The sequence below is a fragment of the Telopea speciosissima genome, chromosome 4 (genome assembly GCF_018873765.1).
Source record: "Telopea speciosissima isolate NSW1024214 ecotype Mountain lineage chromosome 4, Tspe_v1, whole genome shotgun sequence".
Classification (NCBI taxonomy): domain Eukaryota; kingdom Viridiplantae; phylum Streptophyta; class Magnoliopsida; order Proteales; family Proteaceae; genus Telopea; species Telopea speciosissima.
This window is the reverse complement of record NC_057919.1, coordinates 58,822,766-58,843,872: the sequence shown is the minus strand read 5'-3', so window position 1 is coordinate 58,843,872 and position 21,107 is coordinate 58,822,766. Positions and strand designations below refer to the sequence as shown.

The window sequence follows — 21,107 nt, the reverse complement described above, 5'->3', positions numbered from 1 at the left end:
TGTATAACCCGAACCTTCCTCCCCCTAGTGGAGACAATTCACTCTCAATTCATAGTTTTAGATCATGATTCTCTTCTCCTCATATTCTAGAACCTGTTGAATCTTCAAAAACCCTCAAGATCGTTATTTACTTAATTTTTTATAATTAAGTATTCAGATTCGGATTTTTATCGGAGTATTTGGATTTTTTTCCGGATATCTCTAATCGAATACAGATGCTCCTAAACAAATACGGATGCGGATCGAATTCGAATTTTCGATTATCCATTTACAACCCTACTTTAGAGCATAAAACTAGGAAAAGTTAATCCCGTCAAGGAACTGTGCCAATGGATTACAGCCATTATACCCAACACACAAAAAAGCATATCTCGAATACCCACTAAAACCCTACAAAAGGAATATATATATAGTTAGTGCTTGTGTTTTTGAAGAAAAGAAAAACTTTTTGATATAAACAGTTCTGCACTAATGGTTTAAAGCCATTAAACCCCAAAATATGGGGGAAGAAAAGAAAACCTTGCAAGAGGAATAAATATATATATGGTGGTTTGTTTCTTGAGAAAAGTAAAGAAAATAGAGATAAACAGACTTGAATTTTTTGCTTTAGATCACCTAAGATTGGAATTTATTCTATATTCTTCAAATGGAAATGCTCATCCACAAGGTATGTGAATATCTAATGGTAAGAATATATAACAATAATATCTGAAATCATAACCCTTCTAGCAAAGGTGGTGGTAGTGGTGGTGGTGGAATAATTGGTCTTATTCCTTATTCTAGAGAGAGAGAGAGAGAAATTTGAAGGAAAAGATTATTGATCAGAAAAACAAATTTTTTTGAAAGGAACATTACCGGTACATATAGTACCAAATATGTTATTGGATGAGAATATACGGCATATATAGAATCAATAAATCCCATTTCTAAGCTAAAATTCTCTTTGCCAAAATATATATATATAGTTCCTAGACTGTTGATATCATTACATGTTCCAAACAGTTCTTCTGAAACCCTAGTTCTGAAACCCTAGTTTTTGAAACCCTAAAGTAGTCTAATTAAGAAGAATTTGAGGGAATGATAGGGTGGGAAGATGTTTACAAGGTGGTGGTGGCCATGTTTCCTTTATATGTTGCCCTAGTTTTAGGGTATGGGTCTGTGAAGTGGTGGCACATATTCACTACTGAACAGTGTGGTGCAATTAACCTTCTTGTTTGTTATTTCACTCTTCCTCTATTCACTTTTGAATTTGCAGCCCATATTGATCCTTTCAAAATGAACTACTTATTCATTGGAGCTGATGCTATCTCCAAAGTTATCATTGTTATAGTATTAGCTTTTTGGGCTAAGTGTAGTAGTAAAGGAAGCTATTGTTGGTCTATAACAAGCTTCTCTCTATCTACTCTCACTAATTCTCTAGTTGTAGGAGTACCATTGTTGAAAGCCATGTATGGTCAGATGGCAGTGGATTTAGTGGTACAATCTTCTGTTATACAAGGAATTATATGGCTTACAATTCTTTTATTTGTGTTGGAGTTTCGCAAAACAAGAAGCGATACATTATCGATGATTGCTGATTCTAATGCTATATCACAACTTGAATCAGTGAAAGATATAGAAGGAAATGGGCAGATGGTAGCAATATCTAGACCTTCTTTGTGGTCTTTGATGAAGATTGTGTGGTTAAAGCTTGCACTTAACCCTAATTCCTATGCTTGTTTTATGGGCATGGCTTGGGCTTTTGTTGCCAACAGGTACATATACAAACACAAAGACTAGTTTTTGAAAATGGGTTTCTTATTTTTATTTTTATTTTTTATTTATTTATTTATTTTTTAACTATGTATTTATGAAGTTGTTGGGTGCATAAATAGGTGGAAATTTGAGATGCCAAGTATTATTGAAGGATCTGTATTGATCATGTCAAGGGCAGGGATAGGGATGGCCATGTTTAGTATGGGTGAGAGATTAATTATAATACTTATTTCCTATTTGTTAAGTTAATATCTGAGTTTTAATTTTGTTGGGTCTTTGTAAAATCTCATTACTTACAAAGGGTCTTTATTTATTTTTACTCCACAGGGCTCTTCATGGCATTGCAGGAGAAGTTTATGGCATGTGGCCCAAGCTTAACAGTGTTTGGACTAGTTTTAAGGTTTGTGGCTGGTCCAGCAGCTATGGCTATCGGTTCCATTGCTGTAGGGTTGCATGGTGATGTCTTGCGTGTTGCCATTATCCAGGTGAGACTCATCATTAAAAGAAAAAAAAAATTAATTGAGTTAACTTGGACATTTAGGCTGCCTTTGGTATGCATTCTTGGAATGCATTCTAGGTCGATTTTGCATTATCAGATGATAAAAACAACTATTTTTATCATCTGAGAATGCAAATCGACATAGAATGCATTCTGAGAATGCATACCAAACATAGCCTTAATGTCCATAGTACCTGATGAAGAAAAGGTCACTTGGTTGTTTAAACGGGTACCCATGTTATAGAGTTATTAGCAGATTAGATGAGTTAACTCAGATATTGTCTGTACACTCAGGACCGGGGGTTTCTGTACACCCCATGTATAGTGGGAGATCGACTCTCTTGGTTAAATGTCATTGGAGGAGATCCGGGCTTGGATCTACTCTAATTGGATTATTTATAACCTTTGTCCCTTAGAACTCAGCTGAGTGGCTGTAGCGAGCCTAGAATTGTTTTCACTACTTTTCAATGGGTTTCAAATACGATTTCTGCTCATTGGCATGAAATAAAGGGAAAGGAAGTGATAACATATCAAAGACTAAAGCAGAGTTTTCCTTAAAAGTCTGCTATACACCACGGGGCTTCAGATGCACACGGGAGGGTATTTGGGAAACACATCCTATACGGGTTTGTAAACCATAGAATGGTATAGTGAACCTTCACTCTGTGATGAAGGAAAACTTTCACCAATACTAAATTAACACTTTTGTGATAATTATCGCACATGATTGTAAAGTTAACTCCACAACATTTCAAGTCTGATTTGTAAATTTTACTTTATCGGGGGGATCTCTGAGAAGCTGCGTGGCCCCTGCGATAGAGAGCACTCACGGGGGCATCTAACAGAGGTGGGGTTTTCATTTCATGGGGGTGGGACAATCATTTCACCCTTTCTATGTAGGCACAAGCGCTAGCCTAACAGCCTTCTTTTTTCCTTTTACTTTGTTGGCAACTAAATTCATTCGATTTGAAACAAAAAAAAAATGAAGATTATATCTAGAAAGTAAAAGGGGAAATGGTTCTTGTCCGGGAGGGTTGCTTAGGCCAACACTCCCATGGGTCTATCTCTCTCCTTCCCATGTGAAAAGGACATCCGTACCCCTTGTTTTGAGGGAGGAGAGAAATAGGCTGTGCTCCCGGACAGAGAATCACTTCCCAAAGTAAAATTACTAAATATGGTAAAAATTTTAAGTTACATAATCATGATTCAAAACCTCCTTTAGAAAAGTTCACTTCCCTTCCTTTCATTACTTGTAATCAGATGAAGCTTTTGATTTGATTTTCTATTCTAATCCATTCATTTTTTTTGTGTTTTTGCAGGCAGCCTTGCCACAATCCATCACATCCTTCATCTATGCCAAGGAATACGGGTTGCATGCTGATGTCCTTAGTACTGCGTAAGTTAAACAGGGTTAATTCTTTTTCTTATTTTTACTACAAATACTATGGTAATCTCTGACCAGGTTTAATCAAGAGAAGTGTATAGTTAAGAAAGAAAAGTTGAAAAAAAAAAAAGAGAGAGACCTTTTGCTAGCGTGATTGTCCTTATCAGAACATCTTACAAAAGATGGATCAGGACCCTCTACTGCCGAGCTGCTCGTACTGCGCCGTGCCCCAAGACACAGTAAGGAGGCAAAAAGACCACCCTACCCCTACCTGAGCAGGGGTAGGGTGGTCTTTTTGCCGCCTTGCTGTGCCTGGGGGCACAGACGTAGGGGCAGCAGCTCGGAAGTAGAGGATCCGGATCCACAAAAGATGGTGGCATAGCCCCCAAACCAAAACCCATAAGACAGGCTTAGATCAATATAAAGAAATTTTCTGAATAATATACAGTAAAAAACTTTTCTCATAACTCATTGCATGGTCAAACCATTCTCCTCTGTCTCTCCATTTCTTGACAAACGAGCATAGCCTAGGCAATCGTCAGGTCAATCTTTCTAGGGAAAAAGGAATTAGAATGGTAAGAAGTGAATTTTCAAAGGCTTCATTTGTTTGCAAGTAAAAGAGGAGGAAAAGAAGGATTTTCCTTTAAATAGGATTTTCAGACATACAAAAAGATTTTAACCAAAAAAGATGCAAAAAATGACACTGACAAGTAATTTTTTTACATTGCATAAAATTGGAAATAAAATTTTACTTGAATACAAACAGGGCAACTGATCATAAATCTCACTTATAATGCTATTTCAAAACAAACTAGACAGCTTCTCCCAGATCTAAAGTGAAGTTATCCATTAAGGAAGCTCAATTCATAGTATTTGTTTCTGGCTTTGGAACAGTGTCTAATATGTTGCTGATTATTCTCTTGCAGGGTGATCCTAGGGATGATACTTTCCTTGCCCATCTTGGTTGGATACTACGCAGTTTTAGAGTTTTTGCATTGAAAAAACTCTGGTCTTATGTGTTCCTCTGTATTTCCTCTGTATTTATCTTTTTTCTGTTCCCCCCCCCCCCTCCCCCCCTCCCTCCTTCTATTTCCCATCTTTTTTCCGGGCATAAATCTGTCATGGACCCGAGTCAGTTCTGTCATTTGGTTCTAACTACTGATCCCTGGAAAAGAAATTATAATTTTCACTCATTGATCCTAAGCTAAAGATATTTGGACACCAATCCCTTTGAATTTTGTGGGTTATTTATGCTTAATATTTATCTCTAGGATTTCTTATTGACACCCCTGGTGTCAATATATTTGTAACCTTATTTTTTTGCCTTTTTGTTTTTCCCATAAGTTATTTAATACAGTACTTAATGCAGCGGGTAGAAAAAAGGGTTTTCAAAAAATTGAAAATCATTTAATACAGTTCGTATATGAAATGACATATTTACCCTTATTGAAAAAACTACATTAAATGCTTTTGAGAATAAAACAAAGTGCAACTAAATGAAGGTGACATAAAGATACCTATAGAGGTGTCATTCAGACACTCCCTTTATCTCTACATAGCAGTATAACACTGAACAGGAGATATACTTATTGGAGGGGGTAAAAATGCAAAATGCATGGCATTCTTGAGGTATTTACAGCGCGTTCGAAGCAAATGGCAATTCCTCTTCAGCCATCAAAGGTTTCAGTTTATAGGCGGTCATTTGCCTATCCGAGTGTATGAGAAGTTCTCTTCATTTCCCTACGAAACACTGGTCAAGACTAGCCATCCACCATCTTGATATTGTTTGCAGTTCTACAGATTTATTCAGTTCATGAAAACCTAGATGGTCAAGTCACTACGAACTTTTCGCAGGATCGGAATTTTCCATTGTGACTTGTATGCTAGTCAAATGCCACCAGGGAGGGAATATTTGCCACAGAACTTGATAAAATGACATCTCAGGAATAGGAAGTTTTCATCAGGTGCACTACCACTGGTTGCATTTGGCCAAGTTGGAAGGAGCAATTGGAGCACATAATTTTGGTGAACAAGATCCTCAAGACAGTAGTCCACAACAGTACACACTAATACAGAATAAAAGAAATGCGAACACATACTTGAGTTAGACATATACAGTGAGAAGCTTTCACTAATCCTGTATTGGAAGCATAAATCATAGGGCAATCATATACAATGAGGGGTGTATGGACTGAGTAAAGAGACTATCAGGTTACCTGTTCATCCTATAACACTTGCAGGTACAACATATCTTGTAGTAATAACTGAAAGGGAAGTAAGAATCAAGTATGTTGTATGGTAGCAATCAAGAGCTCTTAGCCCAAAAATCAATTCATGAATACATCTGAAGCCCAAAATTCAAGACAAACCAAATTCTTGAATCTCAAACCATCAGAAAACATTATCTCATCTAATGCCTTCTGCTGATAAGTCCGGAAATGATTTGTCCGAGTTCTTCGCCACTGTCCTCCTGGACATGATGTCCAGCCTACAAGACCAAAGAATTAACTGCAGTTACTTTCAGCAATAACCTTAAATAATGGTAGCTTATAATAAGAAAATCTACCAACAGTTTCCTGCTTTGTGGATGGCAGTTATTTATACTGTTCTCTTGTATCATCATCATCACTATAGTTACAACAACAATAATAATAATTATAATTAATGGAAAACGTGAGAATATTTCACATGCATTGCTTCAAGCTGGATGTAGTTAGTCGGGTTAAGTGATCCACTGGGTTTTAGTTTCCTCAGACACCATCCCCATATTACAGACTATTACAGACTCTAGTCAACCATTTCAAACAAGAGATGGCTTAGCTGTTCGTGAAGCCTAAACATCTGTTGCCTGGTTATGAAATCCTTTATAAAGAATTTCACCCTTCTAATATTATCCAGTTATGAGTTTTTTCTGTTCATTTGTTGGATTCCCCATAAATATCAATTAATCAAGAAAAAGAAATGGTAGGTACCATTGGAAGCTCCACCAATTTATGGTTTGAACTCTTGCAAAAATCTTCTATTCCATCATAGCTCAACCAGCGGTCTCTTTGACCCCAACAAACAGCTGTCCGGACTTTCCAGTCCTCACTGGATAGTATCTTCTTCATCACTCCAACATAGGTCTGAAAGGTATTGCATCAAAATCACAGCATAGTTATATAGAAATAGCATTAACTATTTTCTTAGGTGGGTAGACGATTTTCTCGTGATAAAGAGAGTTCATGCAACAAAGCAATAGTAGTGCATAAAATATCATCATTTAGAAGCAACAAAATGTACATATAATTTTACATCAATACATGATGAATTATCATTTTACCCAACATTGAGGAAGTACAAGATAGCCAGTTGTAGGAATATATGTCATGTTCCACTTAGGATATTTATTTTGGTGATAAACTACCCAAAAACGACAAGTACATAATATGGGTCCCTCAGAGACAATAACATCTCTGTGCAACAACAAAATAGCGGGCTCCATAATAATCAAATAGTTCCCAAGGATCTCCCTTGCATGGGTATTATGGACATCAACTGTCCTTTCCTAAATAACCACCAAGTGAAATCTTATTAGGACCATATTGCTGAGGTAAGCTACACCCGGCCATTGGAATTCATGTGACATCTACTTGTCACTATGATAGCCAGATCCTTTAAGGAATACAATGACATAGACAACAAATATAACAACTATAGGCACAGCAATCAAGTTGTCATGCAAAAAGAATACCTTAGAAACAGAAAAAGCTTGAGAGAAAAGTTGGAGATTCAATTCCTTCCTAAGACCTACCTACTTTTGTTACAAAAAACAATTAAGCAACGACAATGAATTGCTCAGAGTATGGAAGAGCATTAAACAGATGTTCACCTTCAACTGCTTCCTCATGGTCCTACTTATTGCATTTAATGCAAATCCTGAAGATCCAGATGTGAGATAAGGTCTTCTGTAAACCATTGCGTCCTCCTCCTTCATCTTGTAAGGTCCACAGCTGGTCAATGCCTTGTCACTTGCCCTGAGAGGATCCTGGCATTTTAAAAAACAAATGCAAATTTAATGATCAGGTTAACTAATAGTGTTAATCTTTCAGGACCAAAGTCTGGGAAGAAAAGAAGGGACAGACAAAGAGAGAGAGAGAGAGAGAGAGTGAAGGGGGGGGGGGGGCAGGGGGATGAGAGAAGAAATAATCAGATTTACTCAATTGCTAAGTCCTCTAACCTGGGAGAAAATTTCACCCAACAAAAAGTTGCTGAATATTGATAAGGTTGATGGCAGGTTAGCATGATTGTCCATCAGCTTTTGCATTAGACAAACCAAAGAAAGTCAGTTTCACTCTGAAATTCTCGTGTATTGCTCTTGGGATGCATCACAAAACAAAGTTAAAAGCATCAACAAAAATATTTAACTTCATACTCAAGCACACACATGGGAAATTCTACCATGTCCAAAACATATATGTAATGGAATTTGTAAATGAAAGAAACATATCCATTCAATCTTCTTACAGGAGGATTAAGAAGAATGAGATCATTCAACTTGTCTTGATGATTGCTAGCATATTTGACAACTACTGGAGCAAAGTATCCCTGCACAGCATTGCAAAGATCAAAAGTTCTTTTCAGTTTCATGACATATTTTAAGGCTGCAAATCCTGTGGTTCTAAGTGTTGGCATTCGGAAAAGGTTGTACTGTACCTGAACAACAATGGAAACTTTATCTTCTACAAGTTCACTAATAAGAGCATCCAAGGATGACACATACTCTGTATTACACAAATTAATTAGATGAAAGAAACAGATTTCAATTACAAAACTGTATAAGAAGATATATATAGTTTCCTGCCCCCGTAAGGTTTTCTAAAGAGAGTTACCATCCAATGTGTAGTCAAAGCCATATTTTGGTTGAGGCTTATCTGAAAATCCAAAACCTGAAAACCAAGAAAACATTTTTTTTTTCCAGTCAGCTCATAATGAATATAAAGCAGTGAAAACCTCCTTCTTCCCTCTCCCCCTACCCAAAAAAAAAAGAAAGATGCAAGTTCTTCAGATCTGGTAATCCATATAGCCTGACTTTAGTTATGAGTCTTCACCACTAGATATGCTCTGGCAAAGATAGTCAAAACCCAACTCAATCTTAACTACGTCACCATAAGAAACTTTCCTGATCTAAATTTCAACCGCAATATATCACCAACCGAAGTTCTTCTATGTTTGTCAATCCCAGCACATCAGTCCAAGAAATGTGATCTCCAGTTGCCATAGTTACAACCATCTCCCATAAATTGCCAACCCCTTGTTACTCCCACTTGCATCCAAACCACCATCACACCTCAATAATGAGAAACATAATCTTCACAGCTGCAATCACATTTGTCTAGGGTAGCAAGAGGATCATGCTGGATGAGACAAAACCACCCCCCAGCAAGCCTAGGACCACTGAACTCTAACTCAGGACACTACTGACACCTTAAGGCTGAATAAATCTAACAATGCAAGCCAACTGAACTTGTGAGCATTGTCCTTGCCTGTTTGGGCCAGACCCATCCTAGCGAAGAGCTAGTAAATGGTTTAAATTGGTTAGGGCCTGATCCTACAAAGTCTGTTACCATAGTTCTATAAAGAATATGCAAAGGAGGACTTCAACCATTGTCAAAGATGAGAAACTAACCATTTACAAATAATTTACCATATAACATTACGTGGTAGCTTTTCACTTTGTTATTATTTAGCACTATACCCATGGTGTTGGTGGAATCAAACCCTTGTCCAACCTCAGGGATCAATGACTCCATTTATCATAAAATTGGGTATTAATACAGGGATTACTTGGGAATCCTCTAAGGATTTAAAGATTGAGGGTTTAAATCTTATTTAAATTACAGCTGACTCCTATCTAGGAAAAGAATCATTGTAGCCCTTCCTTGGACATTCATTAATCTTTCACTTTTACAAGTTTTGCTTACTTTGCCACTGTTAAGGATGTCGATTAGTTTTGTAGTCTGGGGGGTGTTTGGTTTGATTTCTGTCTTATTTATGTTTCTAGTTTATTTTATATATTAAGGGTAGTTTAGGTATTTACTCTTGTAATGTGGTTTATTCAATATAAGTAATATTGTCCCCCTCACGATTCAATTAATTAGAATCATGAGGGAGTTTTCCTGCTCTCTCTATCGATCTCTCTTCTCCTTCTTTCTCTTCTCTTCTTCTTCTCCATCTTCTCCCCTCTTCTTCTCTACTGGTCACGATTGCAGGTTTGAACTCTCACATGGTATCAGAGCAGCAATTCTGATCCACGATCTGCTCCCCTCCTGCGGTTTTGAAGAGTTTTCTGTGTTCTCTCTTGTCGTGGTCCACAGCAACCATATGCTGCCTTCTATTGCCTGAACCCTAGTCATATTATAATGAAGGACTAGGGTTCCCTGCCATGCTACTGTTTGGCTGTCTGCAAGGTGGATGATTGAAGTGTTTCAGCCCCAACCTGAAATCGATTTTCCAAAAAAAACCCTGTGGAAATCAATTTTGCTTCTCCTGGATTTTTTTCTCTACATTGGCTGCTGGTCTGGGGTTTTTTTTATTCTCTGCTGTTGGTGATTATTTGGCCATAAATTGGTTCCCTTTTTTTTTTTTTTTGGCTGCTGCTCTCAAGGTTATCGGGTCCTCTGTTTTTCTGCCCTATTTTGGGTTTTTGGCTGAAATCGATTTATTTTGGCCTGTCCTATTTGTTGGCTGCATCTGTCCAAGCTTTGAGATATCATCTACTTGGTTATCATGGCTGATTCTAAGCTTCCTACAGATCACTTTAATATTCAGATTACTACCATCAAGTTGAATGGTGCTTCGAACTATCTTCTTTGGTCTCAAGCCTTTGAGGTGTATGTTACTGCTAGCCGGAAGATGTCTTACCTTACTATGACTCCTCCAGACTCTACTGATGATAAATATGAAGATTGGAAGGCTGAGAATGCAACCCTCCTCTGCTGGCTTTGGAATAGCATGGAGCCCTCCATAGCCTCAAACGTGATGTTTCATAAAACTGCCAAGGGTGTTTGGGAAGAACTCAAGGAGAGCTATTCTCAAGACACTAATCTTTCACGGATTTATGATTTGTATGAAAAGTTTTTCTCCTTCAAGCAAGAGGGAAAATCTCTTGGCGAATACTACAGCTCTTTGAAGGGCATGTGGGAGGAACTCAATGTGTACCAGCCTATATCTACTGATGCTACTGATGCTACTGTGATTAAGGCTCAACGTTCTGAATTTCTTGTTGCTAAGTTCCTCTCTGGGTTAGATTCTCTTCAGTTAGTCAAAAGCCAATTATTGACTGGTGAGAAGATCCCGTCTATGAATGAAGCTTACTGTCACATACAAAGGGTTGTTTCTCCTTCCACGGTCAAATCTGATGCAGCCCCTGTCTCTAAGGATAATTCTGCCCTTTTTACTTCTACTGGAGGGCGTAGTCGTGGTGGTGGTACCTCTTCTCGAGGTGGTCGTGGTTCTGGAACTGGTCATGGTCGTGGGGCTGTTTCTGGTGGTCGAGGGGCTGGTTTGAACCCTACTGGTTCCTCTTCTAGTGATGGTGGTTCTCGATGGTGTTCTCATTGTGGTCGCCCAAACCACACTGTTGAAAAATGCTGGCTGAAACATGGCAAACCACAATGGGCTCGTGAGCAGTTTGCCAATGCCGCAGTCTCTGATGGAGCGGTTGATTCTGTGCATCCTTCTAACACTAATCATGGGTCTCCTACTGATGGTGGTAGTACTTCTAGTGACCTGGTTTCTCAACTGTTACAACGAGTTCAACAACTGGAGGCATCATCATCTTCTACTCCTACAGCTACTCTCGCCCACTCAGGTACTACTGCATGTTTCGCCTCTTCATCCTCTCCGTGGGTCATTGACTCCAGTGCTTCTTCTCATATGATTGGTGAGCCTAATTTATTTTCCTCTTTTACTCAGTCTACTACTTCATCTCGGATTTCCATTGTTGATGGATCTTTTATTCCTGTTACTGGTCATGGGGATATCCCCTTATCATCTAATCTTTCCTTGACTAATGTTCTTCATGTATCTAGGCTGCCTCTTAATCTTTTGTCTGTTAGTCAGTTAACTAAATCTTTAAATTGCTCTATAACCTTTCATCCATCTCATTGTGTCTTTCAGGATCTCGCAACGAGGACGACGATTGGTGGCGGGCATGAGAAGGGTGGTCTCTATTATTTTGATTTGGCAAATTCTCCAACAGCGGCTGTTGCTACTTCTTCTGATGTTTCTCCACTACATTGGCACTATCGGCTAGGACATCCTTCCTTATCCAAGCTGTGACATCTGGTTCCTAGCTGCAAATCTGTCTCCCGTATTGAGTGTAAAGCTTGTGAGTTTGGCAAGCATCATCGTATTGTTTTTCCTTTGAGTCCAGAGTCTAGGAGTACTTCTTTATTTCAGTTAGTCCATTCTGATATTTGGGGGCCATGTAGGGTCAAGAGTCGATTAGGTTTTCGTTATTTTGTCAGTTTTATTGATGATCATTCTCGGATGACATGGTTGTACCTCTTGAAGGATAGATCTGAGTTTGTTTCTGTTTTCAAACAATTTTATAATGAAATTCGTATTCAATTTGGTGTTCATTTGAAAATTTTACGTACTGATAATGCTCTGGAACTGGTTCAACATGAGATATTTTCCTTTTGTTCTGACCATGGCATTCTTCATCAAACTAGTTGCTCTTATACACCACAACAAAATGGTGTGGCGGAGTGCAAAAACCGCCATTTGTTAGAGATTACTAGATCATTACCATTTCATATGAATGTTCCTAAACTCTATTGGGCTGATGCAGTGTTGACTGCTTGTTTCTTGACTAATCGCATGCCTTCCTCGGTTCTTCATGATCAAATTCCTTGTAATGTTATTTTTCCGGAGCGGGCTGCTTTTTCTCTTCCTCCTCGTGTTTTTGGTTGCCAATGTTTTGTTCATATTCTTCACCCTGGCCTTGATAAATTGTCTCCTAGGGCTATCAAGTGTCTGTTTCTTGGTTATTCTCGTACCCAGAAGGGGTATCGATGTTTTGATCCAGTTTCTCACCAACATTTTGTCTTCGCTGATGTGACTTTCTTCGAAAATACTCCTTATTTTCCTGGTTCTCCCAGTGATATTGATCTCCCTGTTGATACTGGTGTTGCTGGTCCGGTTGTTACTACTATTCCTCTTCTTCCGTTGGTTGCCAATCCTCTGCAGGTCTATCACCGCCGGGCCCAACAGCAGCCGCCGCCTGTGCCGCCTCAAAATGTTGTTGCTGCCCCTTTACCGCCACCAGCTGAGTCCTTGCCTGCGGATCCTCCGTTAGATGCTGATGACAGTCCTATTGCTTTGCGCAAAGGTACTCGTACTTGCATTCAAAATAGTTCACTTTACCCATTGGCAAATTATGTCTCTGTTGCTCATCTCCTAACTTCTTATCATGCTTTTGCTACTACATTACACTCTACCTTTGTTCCCACTTCTTATACCCTTGCCTTGTCTCACCCGGGGTGGAAACATGCTATGGATGTGGAGATAAATGCCTTGATCTCTCGTAAGACTTGGTCATTAGTGGATCTACCACCTAGTAAGGATCTTGTTAAGTGTCGTTGGGTGTATACAGTTAAGTACAATTCAGATGGAACTGTGGAACGGCTCAAGGCCCGTTTGGTCGCAAAAGGATTTACACAGACCTATGGGGTCGACTATTTTGAGACCTTCTCTCCTGTTGCTCGTTTGAATTATGTTCGTATCATACTTTCCTTGGTTGTCAATCTTGATTGGCCTCTATTTCAGATGGATGTGAAGAACTCCTTCTTGTATGGTGATCTCCAGGAGGAGGTATATATGGAGCAACCTCCTGGGTATGTTGCTCAGGGGGAGGATAGTGTCCGGGTTTGTCGCCTTCATAAGGCAATTTATGGACTGAAACAGTCTCCCCGTGCATGGTCTGATAAATTCAACAGTGTTGTGGCTGGTTATGGGTTTTCTCAGTGCTATTCTGATCACTCTATTTTTGTTATGCGTCAGGGGTCTAACGTGGTCATTCTTGCAGTATATGTCGATGATATCATTGTTACTGGTAATGATGCTTCTGGAATTGCACAAGTGAAGACTTATTTACATGATAATTTCCAGATCAAAGACTTAGGTTGCCTCAGGTACTTTCTTGGCATTGAGGTTGTTCGCTGCTCTCGAGATCTTAGTCTGTCCTAGAGAAAGTATGTCCTTGATTTACTTGATGAGACAGGGATGTTAGGTTGTAAACCTATTGATACTCCTATGGATCCCCACGTCAAGTTTGGTGCTTCTGATGACAAAGAGCTTGGTGACATACATCAGTATCGATGTTTGGTTGGTAAACTTATTTATCTCACAGTTACTCGTCCCGATATCTCATTTGTTGTAGGGGTTGTTAGTCAGTTCATGCAAAACCCTAAGCAAGTACATTGGGATGCTGCCTGTCGCATTCTAAGATACCTCAAAAGTGCTCCTGGTAAGGGATTAGTGTATTGTCGCCATGGTCATACCAACGTGGTTGGGTTCTCTGATGCGGATTGGGCTGGTTCTGATGGCGATAGAAGATCGACCACAGGTTATTGTACTTTCTTTGGAGGAAATTTGGTCACTTGGAAGAGCAAGAAACAGACGGCTGTAGCTCGTTCCAGTGCTAAGGCTGAATATAGAGCCATGGCTCACACTGCTGCAGAGTTGATGTGGATTCGTTCATTCCTTATTGAGCTTGGTTATTCCAGTGATCAGCCCATGGAGATGTACTGTGATAACCAAGCTGCTATTTACATTGCCAACAACCCTGTCTTTCATGAACGGACCAAACATATTGAAGTTGATTGTCATTTTGTTCGAGATGCTGTTCAGAAGAAGCTCATTGTCACTCCTTTTTTCCGTTCACAGTTTCAGCTTGGAGATATGTTTACGAAGGCCTTGTTTCAACCTCAGTTCTTGGATGGTTGTTCCAAGCTGGTTCTTGGTGATGTCTACGCTCCAACTTGAGGGGGAGTGTTAAGGATGTCGATTAGTTTTGTAGCCTGGGGGGTGTTTGGTTTGATTTCTGTCTTATTTATGTTTCTAGTTTATTTTCTATATTAAGGGTAGTTTAGGTATTTACTCTTGTAATGTGGTTTAGTCAATACAAGTAATATTGTCCCCCTCACGATTCAATTAATTAGAATCGTGAGGGAGTTTTCCTGCTCTCTCTATTGATCTCTCTTCTCCTTCTTTCTCTTCTCTTCTTCTTCTCCATCTTCTCCCCTCTTCTTCTCTACTGGTCACGATTGCAGGTTTGAACTCTCACAGCCACTTTTATAGGATTTAAAGGATATCCAATTAAATAATTTACGAATAAAACGAAAACAAAATGAAACATAACCAATTGGTATTAGACTTGAAGCGAACACTGAACTTGTGAGCATGGTCAATAATTTACTTAATTCATACACTATCATAACTTTTGGACCCTTTTTTTCCTTTTACTTAATGTCACTTCTCCTCGACACATTTTTCTTAATTATTATCATGAAGAAAAAATTTATACAGCTGACAAATGATGTTCTGTAGAAGGATGAAATTCAAATACAAAACTATTTATCCTGAGCATCTTGAAAGAAAACTCATTGCAGAAATCACTGTCAAAGCTTACCTAGCCAATCAAACGCAATTGCATGATAATCTTTGGCAAGTACAGGAAGAACTTTGCGATAAGAATATGCCTGTTAACAGAATAGGAAAATGGAACAAATTTTGAGCATCCAGAGTTAATTAATTTTGTCCATCAAATCCATCATCAAAACTTCAACTTATCCTAACGAAATTTCCTCAAATAATTAAAAAACAACATCATTAAGACTCAAAGAAACAATAACAAATCCTTTGAAGTGAAAAAATCCATATGAAATGCCTAGACAATGTGTGAGTGATCTCACCAAACAGCCTAAAGATTTAGTGTAGCAAGATAACTATAGAAAGTTAATAAACCTGTGGATTTAATGGCTAAAGATCAAGTAAGTATCTACATGAATGAAGAACCAATACATGATCCATATTCCATTCCCATTCCTCAAATTAATAAATAAAAGAGTAGAGCTAGGAGAAACAGAAATGGTGGCAAAATCAACTTGTGCATAGAAATAGTAGAAACAGCCATACAGGAGTATCTAACAATGACAACTGTACTAGATAAGACAGAACCAGTGCTATGATAATTGTAGTTTTCGTAGAATTTCGATTGGAAGCATCAGTAGAGGCAGTCACTGAAAAAAGTCAGATTTGTCACAAGAAATTAAAGCATCAGAATTCAGAAGGAGAAACCAAGGCCAGAATGACATTTAAGATGATCCAGTCAAAATGATAAGCAACAGTGTGGAACACTCAGGTTTTTCTGAAGGGGCAAAATGCCTCACGGGGACTAATATCACTTGAGACATTGAAAACATATTCTACTTCCCTTCTAGATCACCAAATTAATCAATCTTGGCAAACCAACAAAAAAAGGGAAAACAACTGGCATTATAAACTCAAAGTTTAGCTGTAGCAACAAGCATGGCACTACTCTGCTGACACCATCAACAAGGCATTGAAGTTCAGTTACTAAAAGAAGAGTCTGCAAACAACAAAGGGCCGTATTATTCAATCTTGTATGAAAGTCATGACTCCATTAGATCAAGTTTCCTTTCATATGATTTCATCTTCTCCCATATTATGTCATCAGTAATACACCAAAGGTTTAAAGTATCGGTATCGGTTATAGTATCGGAAAGGTGATTTTAAGAGACGTATCGTATTGTTACAAAGAGACGCAAGATACACTAGAGATGTATGGAAATGGTCAAGAAACACATGGAAATGCTTATGATATATGCAAAATATAGTTTTGAAGCATAAAACACTATAAATAAGTAATATATAAAATATATGTAATGTACAAAAAGGAGAACAAAGTATGATGAGACAAGTGCATTCAACTGATTATATATAGAAGATGTGATTTCTTATATGTGCTAGTAATACCAATTTTTTTAGGTATTGTATCGGTACCAAAACAATAAGATATGTATCGATTAGTATTGGCGGATACGGAAGGATACTTCAAACCTCGAATACACCAACTTTTTTTGGGTTCATTTGTATGATTGGTTTAACTGCCAAAAACTGATAAAACTCACGTAATTCTAATTTTCTTTTTCCTAGACTGTAGGATTTATCTTTTGTATCCCAATGGATATGATAGGTTCCTACACATAGCTTGTCAAGGCAAGTTCTTGATATACTCTTGAATCTGCCAATTCGTTTTGCCACAAAAAAATGCAAGACTATGATATAATTTTCATATGTTGCTAATTTATTGTAGCAAATCAGAAAAAAGAATGCCAAGATAGACCCAACAAAAACATAATTTCTTAAAAAAGGGATAAAAGTCACCACAAAAATCAAAACCTAAAGTTACTTGAGCAGTATTGCTCTTAGACAAATTAATATCCCACCAGATAAATTAAAATAGTAAGTATTAGTGAACAGTTCAAAGACAGTTGTACAAAAAGATTCGGTAATTTATATGGAAAAGTATCACTAGTCCATAGAGATTCTCACCTGTGAAGGGAAACCATGAACTAAAACAACCGATGGCTTAGCAGCATTTCCTTTTTCAACGCAAAACCATCTATTTGACAAAACCACGTATACAGAGCATTTTCAAATGGTAAACCCTGCAAATCATCCATTTTCAATTTATGCATATGATGGAGACCTAAAGCTAACAAAATACCAGTATTGCAGGCTTTTAAATTTCCTGTGTCTGGTAGCCTCCTAAAGCAAAGACTCCTACATTCACCTGAAAACATCATCTGAAGCCTGAGAACCAACACCCATTGTAAGTCCAAATATTGGATCCTTTGCCTTCTCACCAGTGCCCAAAGCAGGAAGAGCTTTCACCTAATATTGAAAATTATAAGGAGTATTATGTTCACATTAGATCGGGGGGAGGGAACAAAGCAAAAAAAAACCTCTGATTTGATGCTCATTTAGGCCCCATTGGATCAGAGGTAAAGTGACGTAAAAAATCAAAATAAAATAAAAAGGGAATGATTTTAATCATTACCAAGAAGTGGTGTAACTATGCCAAAAAAATATGAAACATAGAAACTAAATTTTACTTCACTTTTCAACTAGAGTATCACTGAAAATGTTTTTCACCTCCCACCTTCCCTATATTGTGGGACCCACATGTTTTCATACCATTTTAGAAATTACATGAACTCTACTTCCAATCAAACATCCCAATTGAAACTTTTTTAAAATTATTGCCGTTTCATTTTATTTCATTTTTCCTCCCAAAATTTTATTTTAATTTACTTCCCTTCAGTTCTAAGTTCTAACCAAATAGGGCCTTAGATTGAATGGGTATGTGCCTATATGGAATTCTATACATAAGGTATTGTTGTATTTATATGTTTTTATTTAAGTTTCAAAATGTATATAAAAAACATTCCCCTATTGCATGTTATTTGGTTTGAAGGTTCAAACCCTTGATCACCCCATGATTTGCTTTAATAAAGCAAAAGGTAGAAACATCTTTTAGTCCCACATTGCTTATGAAGATGTGAAAGGACTAGCTTGTATATACTTCTGAGAATATAAGGGTAGGGTTCCTTGAAGACAGATATCTCTCCTCTCCCATGTCCGGGATTAGTCCAGGGGTGCTTTTCACACACATGCGCTCGAGTCAAGCCGGATTGAGTCGGTGCGCTGTGTGTGGGCCTGGGCTTGGGTCCAATAACTTGTAATTTTTGGACAACAGAAATCAGGCCTAGATAAGAATATACACGTTCCCATGTCAATGATGTCTTTTCTTCACAGAGACATACTCAAATGTGAGAGAAGCCCAGAATAATTGATTCAGATTCTCCTCGGGAGATTGAATCATAGCCACACAATATTTAGACACACCCTTTATTAGAAACACCTTGAAGGGGCACTTCACCTCTTTAAATAGAGGGTGGGTTGGCCTTTCATTCTCATTCAATTATAATTGAATACAAGCTTTTTTCTCTTGTTTTCCTTTCTTTGGTTTTGTTGAGCATTGAGCACAACTCTTGGTATCCTTGGGTGGCCTAGTGAGTGAATGCATCACTACTAGATAGCCTCACATTGGAATTGTTTTATCTTGGGAGTTGATTGGAAAGCAAACTCGGTTGCACTATATGGGGACCTCTACAACCTTAAGGAGAGTGGCCATGTGGCCCGATTAAACCCATTCAAGTGTTGCAGAATTCGAATCAAGCAAAGTCTGAACTAAGCAAAGTTGGTACACTCTCCTTCAACTGCTGAAAGTTTCTACATAAGATATAAGTCTTATATTCTTCTGGTATTGCATTTTACTACAGGTATATAACTGAGCATCAAAGTGGTGAGTATAAGGAAAGAATAAGGAAATAGAAACAATGGAGAGCATTTCTAATCCTCTAAGAAAACAAATGTACTCACTATCTTTCCCTGATTGAACCATTCATCTGATGGGCTTGACCCATCCGAGTATTTCCCTGCAACGTTAAAAAAAAAAAATGAGTACAAATCTTTGTAGCCAGTCCCCTAATGCCTCTTTCAAATCAATTTAAGAGAATTTTTTCTGAGATTCAAAAGAGAAAAAAAGGTATGAATAAATTGAACCCAGAAAAAAAAAAGGGAAAAAGGAGGGTTACCTCCACTGAAGGAAAACCCATCCCCGATAGATTCTGGGGCATCTAACAGATATCCCTGTTAAAATGAAAGATGCAAAATTACATGATTAAGCTGAAATTTAGTTACAGAGAGATCAATCTAACCTAGTTGGAGTATTAGATTACCTCATCGTCTGTTTGGCTGGATCTGCAACGAAATTCGAATGATTTCTTCCTGATTTCTCGACCAGTGAAGTTGAGCAACCGTGGAAACAAGGAATTCGTGGAAAAAGAATAATTGAGGCGGTATTGAGGTGGCTGCAATTGAAGCCATGACACGTTAGCTTGAATCGCCATTGAAGCACTGCGAGAGAGAGAGAGAGAGAGAGAGAGAGAGAGAGGAAGGGATAGGGATTCTCTGGTCACAGGGTTCCTTCAATTTTGAACCAAAAGAGAACGATGTACTTTCCCGGGGTTTTCCGTTTCGTTAAGTTCTTTGGTCATGATCCAGTGGCGCATAATGCACCACGGATTAGTTAATAAGTGGGCCCATCTACTTGAGACCAGAATATAGTCTTCGATGGGGGGAGAGAGATAGGGTTTTAGGCATCGGTGTATCTGACTGATACAGAGTCAGATACGGATCGGTTGTTACGGTATGGATTTAGGTTTTATAATGAAAAAGATGGTGACCGATACATCTGATTCGTATCCGGTATCAGTTTTCTGGCGATCAATACTGATATCATGAACAAAATCCTTAAGAGAGAGAGAGCACAAGTCCTTGCCCAACGGTTTCTATCTGGATTTGGGTCCTCTATAATGCAACACAATGTGTAGCGCACCATTGGACGGCCGACAGTGCTTGGGCACGCAGCCCAACACACAGGTGGGGTGTTGGGTTGCGTGCCCAAGCACTGTGGGCAATGGGATGTACACTACACTCTATGTCGCGCTACAAAGGAGCCCAACGCATTTCTATCTGTCTAAAGTCTGAACATTTATTTCTAACACGTGGTTGGAATTTTTGGGACTAATAAGATATTTTACATTTTGTTAGAAGGGGAACTCATCTTGGTCACTGTAGGATCTTTAAATAGTAATCATTTTTTGGAGCAGAAAGTGTCTACAATGGTAAGAGGTCTCGAACATGCTTTAAAGTTGGGCCTCCGGGTGAAAGAAGTTTGATGTACCAACACGGCAATTCCAGGCTTTCGTCCTACACCAACTCAGATAGCATGGTCGTGGCTTCTAATCTCCCTGCGTTTGAGGATCAATGAATTGTCTAACAGGGTTTCTTGTTTAGTTCCAATGGATCCCTCTGTAACTTCTATGGTCACTAGAGTAGCTCAATTTGCCTTAGGGGAAAGGCAAAATTTTGTTTATAATAGAGACTGTGTAGATATTTCTATCTTTTTATAATTAATTTAATTTTCTTTTCATAAAAAAAAAAAGACATGATATAACGCTAAAAGAATCAGGGATGGTTGAAGAGATTCGAAAGTGCACACCAATGCTTGAACTAGTTAGAGGTTGCATTTTCAGCACCAAATATATGGGAAGGTATATATGATCGAAAATTATCTGCTCCATTTTCTGCCTAGTCCATTTCCCCAAGTTCTTTAAATAGGGAGGAGTAGACCCCACCCGGGCCGGGGGTAGGGTGGTCATTTCTGCCCCCATTATTAGAGGAACTTGGGGAAATGGACAGGGCAGAGAAATTGAGCAGATAATGATTGAATACCAATATGAAATTTCACATGTGGTCAAATGCACACCA

General features: G+C 38.4%; 2 protein-coding genes across 2 annotated transcripts; one reads left to right on the top strand and one right to left on the bottom strand.

Annotated features, from left to right (window-relative positions):
• Positions 1-1,063: 1,063 nt before the first annotated feature.
• On the top strand, positions 1,064-4,670 carry LOC122657656 (auxin efflux carrier component 5-like). Its single transcript, XM_043852424.1, has 5 exons — positions 1,064-1,754; positions 1,875-1,960; positions 2,083-2,240; positions 3,574-3,650; positions 4,565-4,670. The coding sequence occupies exons 1-5, from the start codon at positions 1,078-1,080 to the stop codon at positions 4,635-4,637; spliced, it is 1,071 nt and encodes a 356-aa protein (XP_043708359.1). The 5' UTR covers positions 1,064-1,077; the 3' UTR covers positions 4,638-4,670.
• Positions 4,671-5,751: 1,081 nt separating this feature from the next.
• LOC122660258 (cis-3-alkyl-4-alkyloxetan-2-one decarboxylase) lies at positions 5,752-19,857 on the bottom strand. The gene is made up of 13 exons (XM_043855483.1): positions 19,514-19,857; positions 19,370-19,424; positions 19,155-19,210; positions 17,503-17,603; positions 17,262-17,331; positions 15,316-15,385; positions 8,510-8,566; positions 8,334-8,401; positions 8,145-8,225; positions 7,858-7,935; positions 7,510-7,665; positions 6,611-6,763; positions 5,752-6,126 (listed from the first exon to the last, which is right to left on the bottom strand). Exons 1-13 carry the CDS (start codon positions 19,682-19,684, stop codon positions 6,049-6,051), a joined length of 1,194 nt encoding a protein of 397 aa, XP_043711418.1. The 5' UTR covers positions 19,685-19,857; the 3' UTR covers positions 5,752-6,048.
• Between the last annotated feature and the right edge of the window lie 1,250 nt (positions 19,858-21,107).

Excerpts from the sequence above, each read along its gene's own strand:
- LOC122660258 (XM_043855483.1), bottom strand. The coding sequence starts at position 19,684 with ATGGCGATTCAAGCTAACGTGTCATGGCTTCAATTGCAGCCACCTCAA. Across the intron at positions 17,332-17,502 it reads GCTTCAGATGATGTTTTCAG|ATGGTTTTGCGTTGAAAAAG; the intron begins GTGAATGTAGGA and ends TTTGTCAAATAG. Across the intron at positions 8,567-15,315 it reads AATTGCGTTTGATTGGCTAG|GTTTTGGATTTTCAGATAAG; the intron begins GTAAGCTTTGAC and ends CTTGGTTTTCAG.
- LOC122657656 (XM_043852424.1), top strand. The coding sequence starts at position 1,078 with ATGATAGGGTGGGAAGATGTTTACAAGGTGGTGGTGGCCATGTTTCCT. Across the intron at positions 2,241-3,573 it reads TGCGTGTTGCCATTATCCAG|GCAGCCTTGCCACAATCCAT; the intron begins GTGAGACTCATC and ends GTGTTTTTGCAG. Across the intron at positions 3,651-4,564 it reads GCTGATGTCCTTAGTACTGC|GGTGATCCTAGGGATGATAC; the intron begins GTAAGTTAAACA and ends ATTCTCTTGCAG.